At 43.4% G+C, this 14,195-nt stretch overlaps 1 protein-coding gene across 1 annotated transcript in view; it reads left to right on the top strand.

The window, feature by feature from the left end:
* The window catches only part of GDA (guanine deaminase), an 81,333-nt gene that overhangs the window by 53,976 nt on the left and 13,162 nt on the right, over positions 1-14,195 (top strand). Inside the window, exons 4-9 of the mRNA XM_032306875.1 lie at positions 1,558-1,645; positions 3,400-3,505; positions 5,386-5,413; positions 6,584-6,691; positions 9,613-9,720; positions 12,635-12,732. Of these exons, the coding sequence (XP_032162766.1) occupies positions 1,558-1,645; positions 3,400-3,505; positions 5,386-5,413; positions 6,584-6,691; positions 9,613-9,720; positions 12,635-12,732 (536 nt within the window). The remainder of the gene's footprint in view (positions 1-1,557; positions 1,646-3,399; positions 3,506-5,385; positions 5,414-6,583; positions 6,692-9,612; positions 9,721-12,634; positions 12,733-14,195) is intronic.

Genomic DNA, 14,195 nt, shown 5'->3' with positions numbered 1-14,195 from the left:
TAGAAAACATTAGATTGCACTTTTGTGTTAACTTTGAGTTCACTTTAGTCTGGCTAGGGCATGCAGCCTGACTTGGGACTCCGTCTCATGACCCTGAGATTGTGACCTGAGCTGAAATCAAGAGTTGAACACTTTTTTTTTTTTAAAGATTTTATTTATTTATTTGACAGAGAGAAATTACATGTAGGCAGAGAGGCAGGCAGAGAGAGAGAGGAGGAAGCAGGCTCCCTGCTGAGCAGAGAGCCCGATGTGGGACTCGATCCCAGAACTCTGGGATCATGACCTGAGCTGAAGGCAGCGGCTTAACCCACTGAGCCACCCAGGTGCCCCAAGAGTTGAACACTTAACTGAGCCACCCAGGTGCCCGCATAGATTTTTTTTTTTTTAATCAAGCTTCCTTCTAGCCTTACAGATTGCCTCTTTCCTCTGGGATTTTTTTTCTCCAGATTCTTTTTTCCTCCTCCTCTTTTTTTATACTAACTTTCCTCCAGTGTTTGTTGAATCTTGAGCGTACATTTCATATTTAAGTGCGATGCTCTAAAATACTGATTGGAAGTCTGGTTGGGGTGGCACTTGTTGATGAGGGAACTTTATTATAGGATAAACAGTGATGGCAGTGAACAGCCCTCTCAACTCTGGGCCCCAAAAGCCGTTGTGAGGATATCTTCCTTCTAGAACCATTCATCTTCTCTAGGAAAGAGTTCCTTAGTCCTGCCAGGAATGGTGGGACTTGCATATGGGACATTTTGGGGGAAAAGTGACCAAGGATCCAGAGGGTCAACCAGATTATCCACTTAAAACTCCTTCCATTCCCTGCCGTACCTTGCCATAGCGGGTGTCCAGTCTTCAAACACGACTGCAAGTTTCTGCAAGAGCAATTCTCTCCTGCAAGTATCTGGTTGGGGTGGTTGGCTGATTTCAGCAAGGAGGAGAAGGGTCTTGCCAGGTTGAATTATCTGTATACAGACGGCTAGCCAATTCCCTATTAATAGCTCGACACTTCTTTCTCTCCTTCCAGAGTCACTTCCAGGTGTTCATTCTTTTTTTTTTTTTTTGTCTTCTAAGAGGATGAAGAATTGCTTCCTTTGCTCGTGTCTCTTTCTTCTGGGTTAATACATTTTATACTCCTTTACTGTTAGGTTAGTGGAAATGTGCTACTAACCTGCTAGGTTAAACTAGAAATCTGGCTGAATAATTTTGCCCTCTTGTAGAAAATGGAAAAAAAAAATCTCATTTATTCATCCCTGGATGCAATAAAGTTTCGATATCCTTAAATAATCCTAAAAACCAAGGAATTAATTGGTATTACATTTTGTGAATTCTGCAGCACGGAACGGTGTGAAATCTAGGAAATCAGAAGTACCAGCTTCTTCTCCAGCTCACACTTCCGGAATATAAATACTTTTGCCATTTACCTTAACCGCATTTCATATCAAGATGGCATACCTTTAAATAAAAACATTTTAAAATGAAAAACTAGAATTCTATTTCCTCTTTATTTGCCATGTGACTTTTCTGGGCACACGCGATTCATGGCTTTTTGTGATTTATTTTTAGAGGAGAACACTGAAGAATGGAACAACCACAGCTTGTTACTTTGGAACAATTCACACTGACTCATCTCTGCTCCTTGCAGAAATTACAGGTGAGGAAATGAAAGCGTGATTTATGGGCACATCAAGCCAAGACAGTCAGACCATGCCCAATGGTGACTTATACGTGTGGGCTGTCCTGCCTTTTAATTGCTAGAATTTGAGCGCTGCGTTTCTTGTGAGTAATTAGGTGTATGTGTATGGCCCTTGGATGCTTTTTATTGTGTACATAATTTGATTATTTATTTATGGTTTTGGTTCCAGAATGATGCGTATGGGTGTGAATTTTGTGTATTAGTTTAGGGCACTTGGGAACAGGTTTACTAATTTTCACTGTGGCAACAGTTTATTACCTTATAATCCGTAGACATGTCTTGGCGTTGACTAGGCTCAGGGCACTGTGTTAAATGCTGGGAACACAATGAAATAGAAAATAGTCTCTGCCCTTGAGGAGCCAGACGGGATTAACAATTAATAACCACACACCTTGATTAGTAACTGTATTAACAGCGGCTGTACTCTTGCTAGATGCCTGGCTTCGCACAGAGCACTTGCCGTGGATTATCTCAGCTCAGTTGCAAATAGCCATTGGAAGTAGGCATTCATGCCCTTGTGTTAATGATGGACAAACTGATGCTCAGAGGCCATAATGCCCAAGTCACACGGCTAGTAAGCAGATTGGAGACTGGCTTTAGATTAGTAATTCCAAAACTCGTACCTTGCACAGCACCCAGAACGTAGCAGATGCTCAGTAAATACCGCTGGCTGATGCGCTGATACTTCTGCTTGCTGGCCAAGGTAGTTTCTGCCAGAGGCTTAAAGGGTAGCACTGAAAATATGTATTGCTATTTTTGGAGGAGACAAAGAAGACTCAGAATCGGATCATCTGGAAAGAATTCAGAGAGGAGCCTTTGAATGAGCACATCAAGCCAAATTGGGGGAACATCAAATTGGGGGAGGAAAATGTCTTCCCAGCAGGGGAAATGACATAGACAAAGCTGTGGGGACAGGGACGTCCCTAGTGCATAGAGGAAGCAAGGAACAGAAAAGCTGAACTGGAGGACAGGATTGGCCACATGGTGCGATGGCAGAGGAGCTTGGGCAGATGGGATGGTTCAGCCTACGGAGAGGTTCGCGTATGCATCAGATACTCAAATACTTTGAGCAAGATGAGGTATATGGTGGAGGTGGTGGTTCAGGGAAGAGTCATCTAATGGCCAGGTATCACAGTGGATTACAGGGGAAAGAGAGAGGGAAAAAGACCTTTGCTAGAGTCTTATGACAGAGGCAGAGACATCGGACAAACAGTATCTTCAATGTTCTAGCAGAAATAGAATTTTTCTAGGACCTCTAGTGAGGACCAGTTCCTTAGTGCTGAGAGCTGCTAGGGGACTGAAGTCAAGTTCCCCACCGATGATCATATATTGGCCTCGCTACGGTTAAGAAAAGTAGCGCTATCTTTTCTAATCCGTATGTGCTAGACACTTTATAGACGTTATTGGGTGTACTCCTCATAACCTTACACATAACAGAGGACGCTGGGCACATATGGGTTGAGACCTTACTCCAATATTATCATCATCCTGGTGGTAATCCAAGGAATAGTCAGTGGAAAACCTTGACCTACTTACAGAATTTGGTGTGGTTTGTTGTTGCTCCTGTTCTTCCATGGCGTGAGGACCTTTCACATTCTCACTTGTGTTTTCGTGATGATTTCAATTTAAGTGTGTTTTCTAAAGGCTCGGGAGGGATATACTGTTGGGGGAAAAAGCATAACTTCACATTCTGTTTGTGTGGCCTCTCACAGATAAATTTGGGCAGCGGGCGCTTGTGGGCAAGGTCTGCATGGATATGAACGCTACTGTTCCCGAGTACAAGGAAACCACCGAGGAGTCAATCAAGGAGACAGAGAGGTACATGGGTCTGCAGTGGTCTTGGGGCGGTCCCTCTGAGGCACTGATGGAGTGAGAGACGGACAGAGGCAGCTCTGTGAACCGGGCCCATAGGCACATACGCACTGTGTGGGTTTGCCCTTCTTTATGTAGGTGGTCTAAAGAAAATGGTGCATGTCAATACCATTTCGAAGCCTCTGGGAACTTGCTATAGGAATCCTGTGGTGAATCCCTTTGTGAAATGAAGGATTCTTTTTATTTTTTTTTTAATTTATATATATATATTTTTTTTTAAGATTTTATTTATTTATTTGACAGATAGAGATCACAAGTAGGCAGAGAGGCAGGCAGAGAGAGAGGAAGGGAAGCAGGCCCCCTGCTGAGCAGAGAGCCCGACATGGGACTCGATCCCAGGACCCTGAGATCATGACCTGAGCCGAAGGCAGCGGCTTAACCCACTGAGCCACCCAGGTGCCCCTGAAGGATTCTTTTTAAAAGTTAATGATTTACCTTTATTACAGATGGAGGTTTCTCCTGCAAATTGAACTTGCCTTTTTTTTTTTTTTAAAGGTTTTATTTATTCATTTGACAGACAGAGATCACAAGTAGGCAGGGAGGCAGGCAGAGAGAAGAGAGAGAGGAGGAGGAGGAAGCAGGCTCCCTGCTAAGCAGAGAGCTTGATGCAGGGCTCAATCCCAGGACCCTGGGATCATGACCTGAGCCGAAGGCAGAGGCTTTAACCCACTGAGCCACCCAGGCGCCCGTATTAAACTTGCTCTAAGTGTATGGTCTGTGCTTCAGATTCCTTTTGGTGGCGGGATCATCCTCTTGCCTGAGATCATGAGCTTCTGTTATATTTTTTTAGGTTACATTGGGATAGTCTGTGGATCCCAAAAGTACCTTATCTACATTTATTTTTCTTTAATGGTTTTTCTTTAATGGCTTTAATTTCCTTTCTTTAATGGCTTTTCCATAGTCCCTGAGCGTTTGATTTGACAAGGAATTGCATTGTCTGACAGTCGACATCCAAGAGTAATAGAAGAACATTCTTTAGTTGTAAATCTTCCCCAAGACCTAACCTGTCCTGATGCAACTTTTGGAAGCCCAACTTTCTACAATTCCAAACCTCCTTCACCTTAACTGTGTCCTCTGGAAAGGATGGCTTAGGAACCACCATGGGCTCACAGAAGGACCCAAGCATCACCTTCCTCTTACCGTTGGCCACATGCTGAACTTGTCTATGGATGTGTGTTTGTGGTCATAGCAAGCCTTAATCCACATTTTATTCTGAAACAAAGGACCACCACAACACAGAAAGCTAGCTAGTAAATGTTTTTGGTTGGGGCACAAACCGCCGTTTCATATGCTCTGCGGATACCACCATCCCTGATTGCCGCCCTCATCCCATCTGGTCTCGTTCCTCAACACCCACCCCAGCCCCCGACCTGCCCTCTCCATTTCACAGCCATCTCTGGCCTCTTCCAACAGCCTTACTCCATCATCTGTGCTCATAGAGCCCTACACTTCGAAATGCCTCCAGGTGCATAGGATGCCAGTGATCCAGTATCCACAGAGCATAACATCCTGCAATATTTCCCCAAATAGAACTTAAGCCAGTGGAATGGCTTGAGTGATATGGGAATACTCATGAGCAGCCCAGCTGATGTTAGGGGGTAAAATTGCATTTCCCTGTGATTTTGCACTCTATCTCTCTGGCTGCAAATGAGAAAGCCGAGTAATTACTACTCGTTAATCTTTAATTAGTGCTGGGGAAACATGTATGGCGTTAGAAATGTTTGCATGGAAATTAAGACATGTAAGGATCACGTTTTCACCCTTTTAAAAAATCTATTTAAAAATGCCAAAATTTTCTATCTTAGCCATTTGTTGCTTTATTTCAGATTTGTGTCACGGATGCTCCAAAAGAATGTAAGTAAGCTTGTTCCCAGCTTGGTTTTGGATTGCTTTTGTGTCATTTGTAAGATTGGCTATTAAGTTGTTTGATAAAGATTAGTCTGTGTATGTTTGGCTTACTCCATGCATGCAGAAATATTTCCCTGGAGCCTTCGACTGTTTTTACATTGGATCTATCAACTCAGCTCTGTGCAATCAGGCTTCAGTGGTTTTTCCCTTCCTTTTCTCTGGAACCTTCTAATCACACAGGACTGGTCCCTGGGGAGGTGAGAGAGGCCTTCACGGATGTGGACAGATTGGGAGCAAGGGGAAGTTGGCTACATCAGCATTTGCTCTGGCCTCTTGTACACCCTGATCTGGTCTAGAGCACGGGTGATGTCCACCGTGATGCCCCAGGCATTGGCCGCCTTGGTCCCTAATGTGTGGTATGTCACATGGCCCGCAGACTCTCAGCCAGCCACTCCTCTCTGTATTGCCCTGGTGTTGGTGAGCCTATGGAGGCATTACCGGTTCCTCCCCCCACTCCCAGCAGGCCAGTTCGTAGCTCCGTTGTGCAATCTCTTAGATTGGCAAGCCAGACCCTTCCCTTACCACCTTTTTTGAAGTCTCATTGGAAACTGTGAGAACCCTATTACTTTCAGTCTAATCTCGGGAGAACTAGGTGAAGCTTTGTGGGTCCTCATGCTCACCCTCTTTTGAGCCCTTCTGTCCTGCTCAGCCTTCACCTTGGGTGACACTAGAGCCAGTGCTACCCCCAAACATCCTGAAGGAGGCCATGGCCAGCACTCCTCCCTAACATGTAGATGGGGAATAGGCCACCACTTCTCTCTGAGTCTCCCCATATCAGCCCCCTTTAGAAGTTCTTCTGCTTCCCATTTCTCTCCAGGAAGGCCACCCAGTCGAGGCCTCGTCTGAACCTTACACGGATGTAGGACTGGGACTATCTGTCATTTGAGACAGGATCTTCTTCCACTGAACTTGGTGCTGTAGAATATTCTCTCTCTTGTCCTCAGCCAGGAGCTGTTTCCATGAGACCCGCTGCTTCCACCCACTCTTAGAATGGGGGACTATCCCCCTAAATGAAGATATGAAATTATCATGTTGTATGATCTGCATGTTGGGGTATGTCACACATTCACGATAGCTATAGTTTCCTTATCAGTTTTTTCTTTAAATTATTTCCAGTATTCTAGAGTGAAGCCCATAGTGACACCACGTTTTTCCCTTTCCTGCTCCGACACTTTGTTGAGTAAACTGGGAAACATGGCGAAGACTCATAATTTGCATATTCAGGTGGGTGTTTTTCTCCTGTTTGTGCCCCTGTCCAGACCTGCAAGACTTTTTAGTACCCTAAATTCTGGCAGTCCTCTCTAGTTCTTCTTCTGAGATTTCCTAGAGAAATAACATCATAAGATAGGAAGGGCTCTTACAGATGTCACCTAAATCCATTTCTTTAATTTCTCAGATAAGAAACTTAAAATTCCTTTAACACCGCTGCTGCCTCCCCCCGCCCCCACACCTCTCTGATCAGACTTAGAGAGACAAGACAAGGACGTCATCTGTAACAAAGCCAGATCGATAACACACTGGTTACCTGTTCTTCCTGGGATAAATTTAATTTGTTTCTTTCCTACTTCTCTCTTTTATTTGATCCTTTCCTCAGTGTTCTAGTCTTTCATTTTTGGAGGAACCACCTATTATTTGAAAAGCAAAAAGAACCTAATTTCTACCTTACAGAAATGCATTTAAAAACCCTTTTGTTCTGAGTTTCTTAATTTAAAAATCAGGAACAAGAAAGTATATCTTACTTTGTCATTAAATGGTTGCGATTTGGGACTGAAACACTTTTTAAAGCTTCCAGCTGGGTTAAAATTGGAAGTTGCAGTCTCCCCTTTCCCCACCCAAGCTTCATGACGGATTGCACTAAAATTTTCCCTCTTAAGAGTTGACTATCTTGGGGCGCCTGGGTGGCTCCGTGGGTGAAAGCCTCTGCCTTCGGCTCAGGTCATGATCTCAGGGTCCTGGGATCGAGCCCCATATTGGGCTCTTTGCTTGGTGGGAGCCTGCTTCCTCCTCTCTCTCTGCCTGCCTGTCTGCCTACTTGTGATCTCTGTCTGTCAAATAAATAAAATCTTTAAAAAAAAAAAAAGAGTTGACTGTCTTACAACAAAGGGCAAGATAGGGGAAAGGCAACACGTTGATTCTTTATCACGATGGAGAGTGTCTTGTTTTGTTTTCTTGATAAGATTTATTTTGTTGGGGCTCATTAACTATTCTTGTCATCCCCTCCCCCCTTTTGGGGGTACTGTGACATTTGGTGTGTTTTTTGGTAAGACTTTATTTGTTTATTTCTCAGAGAGAGAGCACAAGCAGGGGGAACAGCAGGCAGAGGGAGAGGGAGAAGCAGGCTCCCTGCCAAGCAGGAAACCTGATGCGGGGCTCGATCCCAGCACCATAGGACCATGACCTGAGCAGAAGGCAGACGCCTAACCGGCTGAGCCACCCAGACGTCCCAACATTTGTATTTTTTATTCAATCCCACATAGTCATAGGGGAGGAAAAAGTTTCCCTGACTTACTTAGAGTCCCTTGCTGGGTCCGAACACTAATTTGACAAAAACCATAGGAGAAAAGCATACAAATGTATTTAATAAAAGTTTTACATGATAAGGAGCCTTCATAAGGAAATGAAGACCCAAAGAAAGACATAGGAGCATTTGTAGGTTAGGTTTGGTGACAAGTGCCCAGTCATGGAGGAATATAATTGTTTGGATTCTTTGGGGGCATCCCTTTGTCTTAGGAGATAAGGATGCTCCTTTCCTTCAAGGATAGGGTGGTCCCCCCTCACATACGAGCTTTATGATCTGTTTCAGGGAGGAGAGTGGGGGGAGGTCAGAATGACCTTCAGCTGTTTTCCTTCAGCTGAAAATGTGCATTGTGCCCTGGTGCCATATTTGGAGGCTGTGTTTCGAACTCCGTGAACACAAAACAAAGTCAAGTGCTGGGGGTATAAGCATGTGTGCCTACATTGGCTCAAATTTATCAAAGTGAAAAGAATCATCGGGCTGTCCTTTTTTCTCTTCAGATGCCCATGCATTTCTTCAGTGGTCTAGATTTCCTCCAGGCGAGCATAGAACTCACCCTCTAGGTGGAACACTCTATGTTTAGAACATTACTGTTTTTTCTCTGATTTCTTTGGCGCACACTTTACGTCATGGAGAAGAGGAAATGGCGCTGCTGTTCTTGGAAGTGGCAACTTGATCATGAGTTTTTTCGCATTATATGTACTCATTACCAGTTGGTCTGGAAGGATTTTTGTTTTAGGCAAGGGTGTGGGGTGCTTACACTTAAGTGTTGTATCTCTGAGGCTTTATGGTGCCCTCAAGGAAAGGTTGGTGTAGGAGCCAGGACTCATTTGTTTTGACTGGGCGTGGATTTTTATGGGCTCTTTTTTTGGTGATGGCAGGATTGTCTAGCTGTTATTTTCTAAACCATTTTCTGTAGAAGAACTCATTCTGGAGGCAGATGAAGGGGACAGAATGAGGACAGGGCTCTAGAGTCCCAGTCTTTGCTTCTTCCTGAGAGGAAACCTGTTTATGCCTTTTACATATTGTATTTCTGTATATTTTTATATGGAGAACATACTCAGAGCTGAAAGAGTTTAGAAAATTACTCCTTTAAACCAACCCTTATATTTGAGATGTGAGAATATAAAGACCCAAAGGAAAGAACTGACTCACCCTAAGACCCATAACCAGGCTCAGAACTTGGGCTAACATTCAGCTCTCCTTGTTCAAATTCCAGGTTTCTTATGAGTGAACCATGCTATCTGTTTTTTTATAGCCACGAAACTCTTTTCTTAAATGGCCAAATGGGAAGAGGCAAGTTCCCACAAATAGCTAGGTTCAAGAACTCTCTTCAAGTACTTTTTTTTTTTTTTATTCCCGCTAGCTATAGAAAGAATGTAACATGGGTTAAGGTTAGGGCTAGAACATTCCATATTCATGTAATTATCATGTTCACATTCATAGTTTCTTTTTCATATAGATGTGGTATGTATATAATATGTATAATTGTTTTCAGTAAAACCCATGTAGCATCTTCGTTGTGTTACCTGGCAAGTAGACACCATCCATACCATTTTGGGGGTAGGAAGTATAATTTCTAATGGTATTTCACATTAGAAAAATGAAAATATTACTTCTTTTCTTGTAGAGCCATATAAGTGAAACTGTAGGTGAAGTTGACGCTGTGAAGAACTTATTTCAAGATTATAAAAACTACACAGATGTGTACGATAGGAACAATCTTCTGACAAACAAGGTACGTTGCGTATCATGACATAATCTGTATCATGGAGGGGGTACTTATCTATGTTTTAAAATCTCAGTAAATCTCAGTATTTGGGGGGCAGTGGGAAATAAAATGAAATAATAAATAAAATCTCAATGGTAATCCTCAGATTTTTCCAATATGTGCGCATTTCCCAAACTAGAGTAAATTCCAGTGCACAGTTAAAAATCGGCCTGCAGTTTCATCCCAGTAAATAACTCTCAAGGCTTCTTTGAGGGTGAGCTTGTCTCTTGGTCCAAGGACGTTTTGTCAGTATCCATTAGAATGTAAATGCGCATTCCCTTGAGTTAGCAGATGCATTTCTAAGGATCCGTTCTGTAAGGAATATAAATAGGAATGTTAACTCATGTGGAAGTTAGGAAGTGTCTATCAGTGGGGGATTGTTCAGTTTACAGAGCATCTGTAATTAAAATTTTATCCGGCATTCACAAGAGTGATGTATACAGGCTTACAAGGAAGAATGTCTACAGGGTATTGTTTGCTGTGTGTGTATAGATATGTGGGTACATGCCCACTTAGAAAGCACTATCTGGGGTGCTGGGTGGTTCTGTTGGTCAAGCATCTGACTATTGATTCGGGCTCAGGTCCTGGTCTCCGGGTCTAGGGATCAAGCCCCGCCTCCAGCTCGGTGCTGAGTATGAAGCCTGCTTGGGATTCTCCCTCTTCTTTTCCCTCTGCTCCTCCCCACTTACGCACTCTTTCCCTCTCTCTGTCTCTTAAAAAAAATAATTATCTGGAATACAAACCTTGACTATTAAATGTGATCCACCTGAGGGAGAAAACGGGACTAGTTAGTCTTTATTTTTAGACACTGTGGTAATGCTTAAAAAAAAAAATGAGTGTATAATACTTTCATAATTAAATAATTTCACATTAATTAAAACTAATATAGTGGGGAGACCCTTCGTTAAAACAATATACCCCTTGGCCTTGGGCCTTGGCCTTCAAGGACTCGTACAAACTGCGTGGAGAGTTGAATCTACTGCAGCAAATAAATTCTTCGGGACTGTGAAGGGAGGGCTGACTATGACTAATTTGAAAGGTTAATACTCTACATAGATCTTGTAAATGCTACACCGTAATTTTCAGCCTTCTCTACGTATATTTCCATGTGATTAATAAGTCAACCTTCCATTTGCATATTAATTCTATTTGCACAGAGCTTGGGAAAATTTTATTTACTTATTTACTTTTTAAGATTTTATTTATTTATTTGACAGAAATCACAAGTAGGTAGAGAGGCAGGCAGAGAGATGGGGGGTGGTGAGGGTGCAAAGCAGCTCCCCGCTGAGCAGAGAGCCCGATGCAGGGCTCCATCCCAGGACCCTGGGATCATGACCTGAGCCGAAGGCAGAGGCTTTAACCCACTGAGCCACCCAGGTGCTCCAAGAAAATTTTATTTTATTAATAATTCTTTGGTCACTGAACTGTGCCTCCCAAAGGAGAAAAGCTATTAGAAACAGGTTTTGTGCTGAAGGAAGAAGAATTTTGAAAGAGTGAAGCTTTTTTTAAAAAAATTTTAATTATTTTCATTTGAGTAGAGTTGACACACAGTGGTACATGAGTTTCCAGTGTACAACGTAGTGACTCAACTTTTCTGTGTTATGCTATGCCCATGACAAGTTCACTACCATCTGTCACCGTACAACCTACCACCATCGACTCTATTTCCTAGGCTGTGCCTTTTAGTCCCATAACGTATTCATTCCATCACCGGAAGCCCACGTCTCCCATTCCCCTTCACCCATTTTGCACATCCCCCCACACCTTCCCTTCTGCATCCGTTTGTTTTCCGTGTTTACAGATCTGATTCCGTTTGCTTGTTAATTTTTCTTTGTTTTATATTCCACATGTAAGTGAAATCATGTGGTATTTGTCTTTCTCTGACTTATGTCACTGAGCCTAATAACTTAGCATAATGCCCACACGGTCTGTCCATGTTGTTGCAAATTGCATGATCTCATGTTTTGTTATTGCTAAGTAATATTACTCCTATTCAGGAAAACCCACAAATATCATCAGGACTAAACAGAGAAGTGTCATATGTGGGCAGTGCCTGCCTTCTTGGATCGATTTCATCTTCCAAATAAATGCATATAAAATATTATATTTCCTAATTTTTGTGAAAATATAAGTATGGGTGGTAAAACAGTTTATTTGGTTGTGCCAACTATATTCCAATTTTAAAAAGACTTAAAAAATAGGTAAATAAAAATTATTTGCTATTTGGGGCTCCTGGGTGGCTCAGTGGGTTAAAGCCTCTGCCTTCAGCTTGGGTCATGATCCCGGGGTCCTGGGATCGAGCCCCACATCGGGCTCTCTGTTCAGCAGGGAGCCTGTTTCCTCCTCTCTCTCTGCCTGCCTCTCTGTCTAATTGTGATCTCTGTCTGTCAAATAAATAAAATCTTTTTTAAAAAAAGATTATTTGCTTTTGTGTATCAAGAGCATCAGTGCCTGTATTTCACTAGGAGCAGAAATGAGAACAACTCTTTCCAGGATTACGCCTACAGCTTCCATGTGCTGACAAAGAAAAGCTTACTTCTAGAAAGTTCTGATTAAGATAGGAGCAAACACAGCCCCACCAGCTGCTCGCCATGTAGAATTAGGAAATAAAGTAGCGTGCCTCGAGGCAACAATGTATCTTTGAGCTGGATGGATATCCCAGCCTGTAGACCCCCTGAACCCTTGTGATTTTATAGACCTTTTTGGAGGGGTAACTTGTACACAGGGATTTTCAACATACAAGTAATCATAAGTGCTCTTGGGAAGAGGCTTACAGATAAGTCACAGCTTCAGTCTGCACCTGTGACATCTTGCTGGGAGTCGAGACTAAGGGAAACATTTTTTAAGTGGCAGACTCCACACAGGACACTCTTCTCTCCAGACAGTGATGGCACATGGCTGCTACCTTTCAGCAGAAGAGCTGCAGGTGTTCAAGGAGCGGGGAGCAGCCATCGCCCATTGCCCCAATTCCAACTTATCGTAAGTAGACAATCATCGGTCGGTCAATGGTGAGTGTTTGGGTTGCGAATTAGCAGCCCAGATACCTTCAGTTTTCTCAGCCCTGCCTCCAGGGTCCCCCCTTTGAAAGTTCTGTTTAATTGGGACAGGAACCAGGTAGATGCACCAAGGCCCACCTCTGCTTCAGTGGGGAGAAAGAGCACTCAGTAGAGGACATTTATTGCAGAGTATGCATTTGAAGAACGCAGCATCTCTTAAAATTTCTGCGTTTGCCCAAAATGGGACAATAGGAAGTACAACAGAAAGAGTTCAAAACCTCCAGCATTTCAGGGTTTGCAACTAAGGACCGCTAGAACGCATATGCCAGCCGGCCGTTCCAGAGAGAGGGTACTGACTTCCCATTACTTCGCATGCTCTGCGGTCAGGAGAAGGTGCCACAAGCCAGTGTCCGACAGTGTATACCGTGCTGCCGGATCCAACAGGACACCAGTTCACAGAGGAGGGACCGTGTCCTGTTGTAATTCCCTGGAAGCTTTATTTATAACTAGTTTTCAACCCTTTGAAAGGTCATAGATCTGTGAGTCAGATGGAAATGATGGCCTGTATTTTCAGAAAAAAAGCTCACAGATATAGAAACATTACATCTCCTTTCAGGGAATTCATAGATCCCATGATACGGATCCATGGGTGCCAAGTTAAGAACCCATGCTCCAGGATTCGATATAGGGCGCCTGGGTGGCTCAGTGGGTTAAGCCACTGCCTTCGGCTCAGGTCATGATCTCAGGGTCCTGGGATCGAGTCCCGCATCGGGCTCTCTGCTCCGCAGGGAGCCTGCTTCCTCCTCTTTCTCTCTGCCTGCCTCTCTGCCTCCTTGTGATCTCTCTCTGTCAAATAAATAAATAAAATCTTAAAAAAAAAAAAAAAAAAGAACCCATGCTCCAGGATTCGATACAGAAAGGATCTCACTTCTGGTGCTAGTTGATAGAGAATAGAGTTCCTCCCACTTGGAAGCAGGTTGAGATGGATCATTCATGTATTCATTCAGCAAATTTATTTCGCTTCTGCTAGGTTTTAGGTTTTTTGAGGGTTACTTTGTATCCTCTGTTCTTTTGAGTTCTAGCAGACCATGAGACCACTCATGTACAAGTAGTTCATGTGCAGGTGATCTCAGGATGTCTGTGGGTAAGACAGAGAAGGCAAGGGGGTCAGTAAGAGCACTGCCAGCTTACCACTGTGGGCTCCTGCAGTTTAATTCTTCCAGAAACCTCGGGGAACCAATGTACAAAACATACCTCAAAGTCATTCTGCCTTCAGGGTGAGGAAGCGGGGTTAGTTATTCCCACACACCTATCAGTTATTTGTGGAGGGCTTCTGGGTAAGATGAAGAGGTACAAATTCCCTAGAACTCCTGACCTTCTGGGAACAAGGACAGAGCAGGCTCTGTGATGGGGAAAGAGCCCCTAGGTAGAGTAGGAGGTGTTGGC

Source organism: Mustela erminea, chromosome 12 (assembly GCF_009829155.1).
Source record: "Mustela erminea isolate mMusErm1 chromosome 12, mMusErm1.Pri, whole genome shotgun sequence".
NCBI classification, from domain to species: domain Eukaryota; kingdom Metazoa; phylum Chordata; class Mammalia; order Carnivora; family Mustelidae; genus Mustela; species Mustela erminea.
This window is presented reverse-complemented; position numbering and strand designations above follow the sequence as displayed.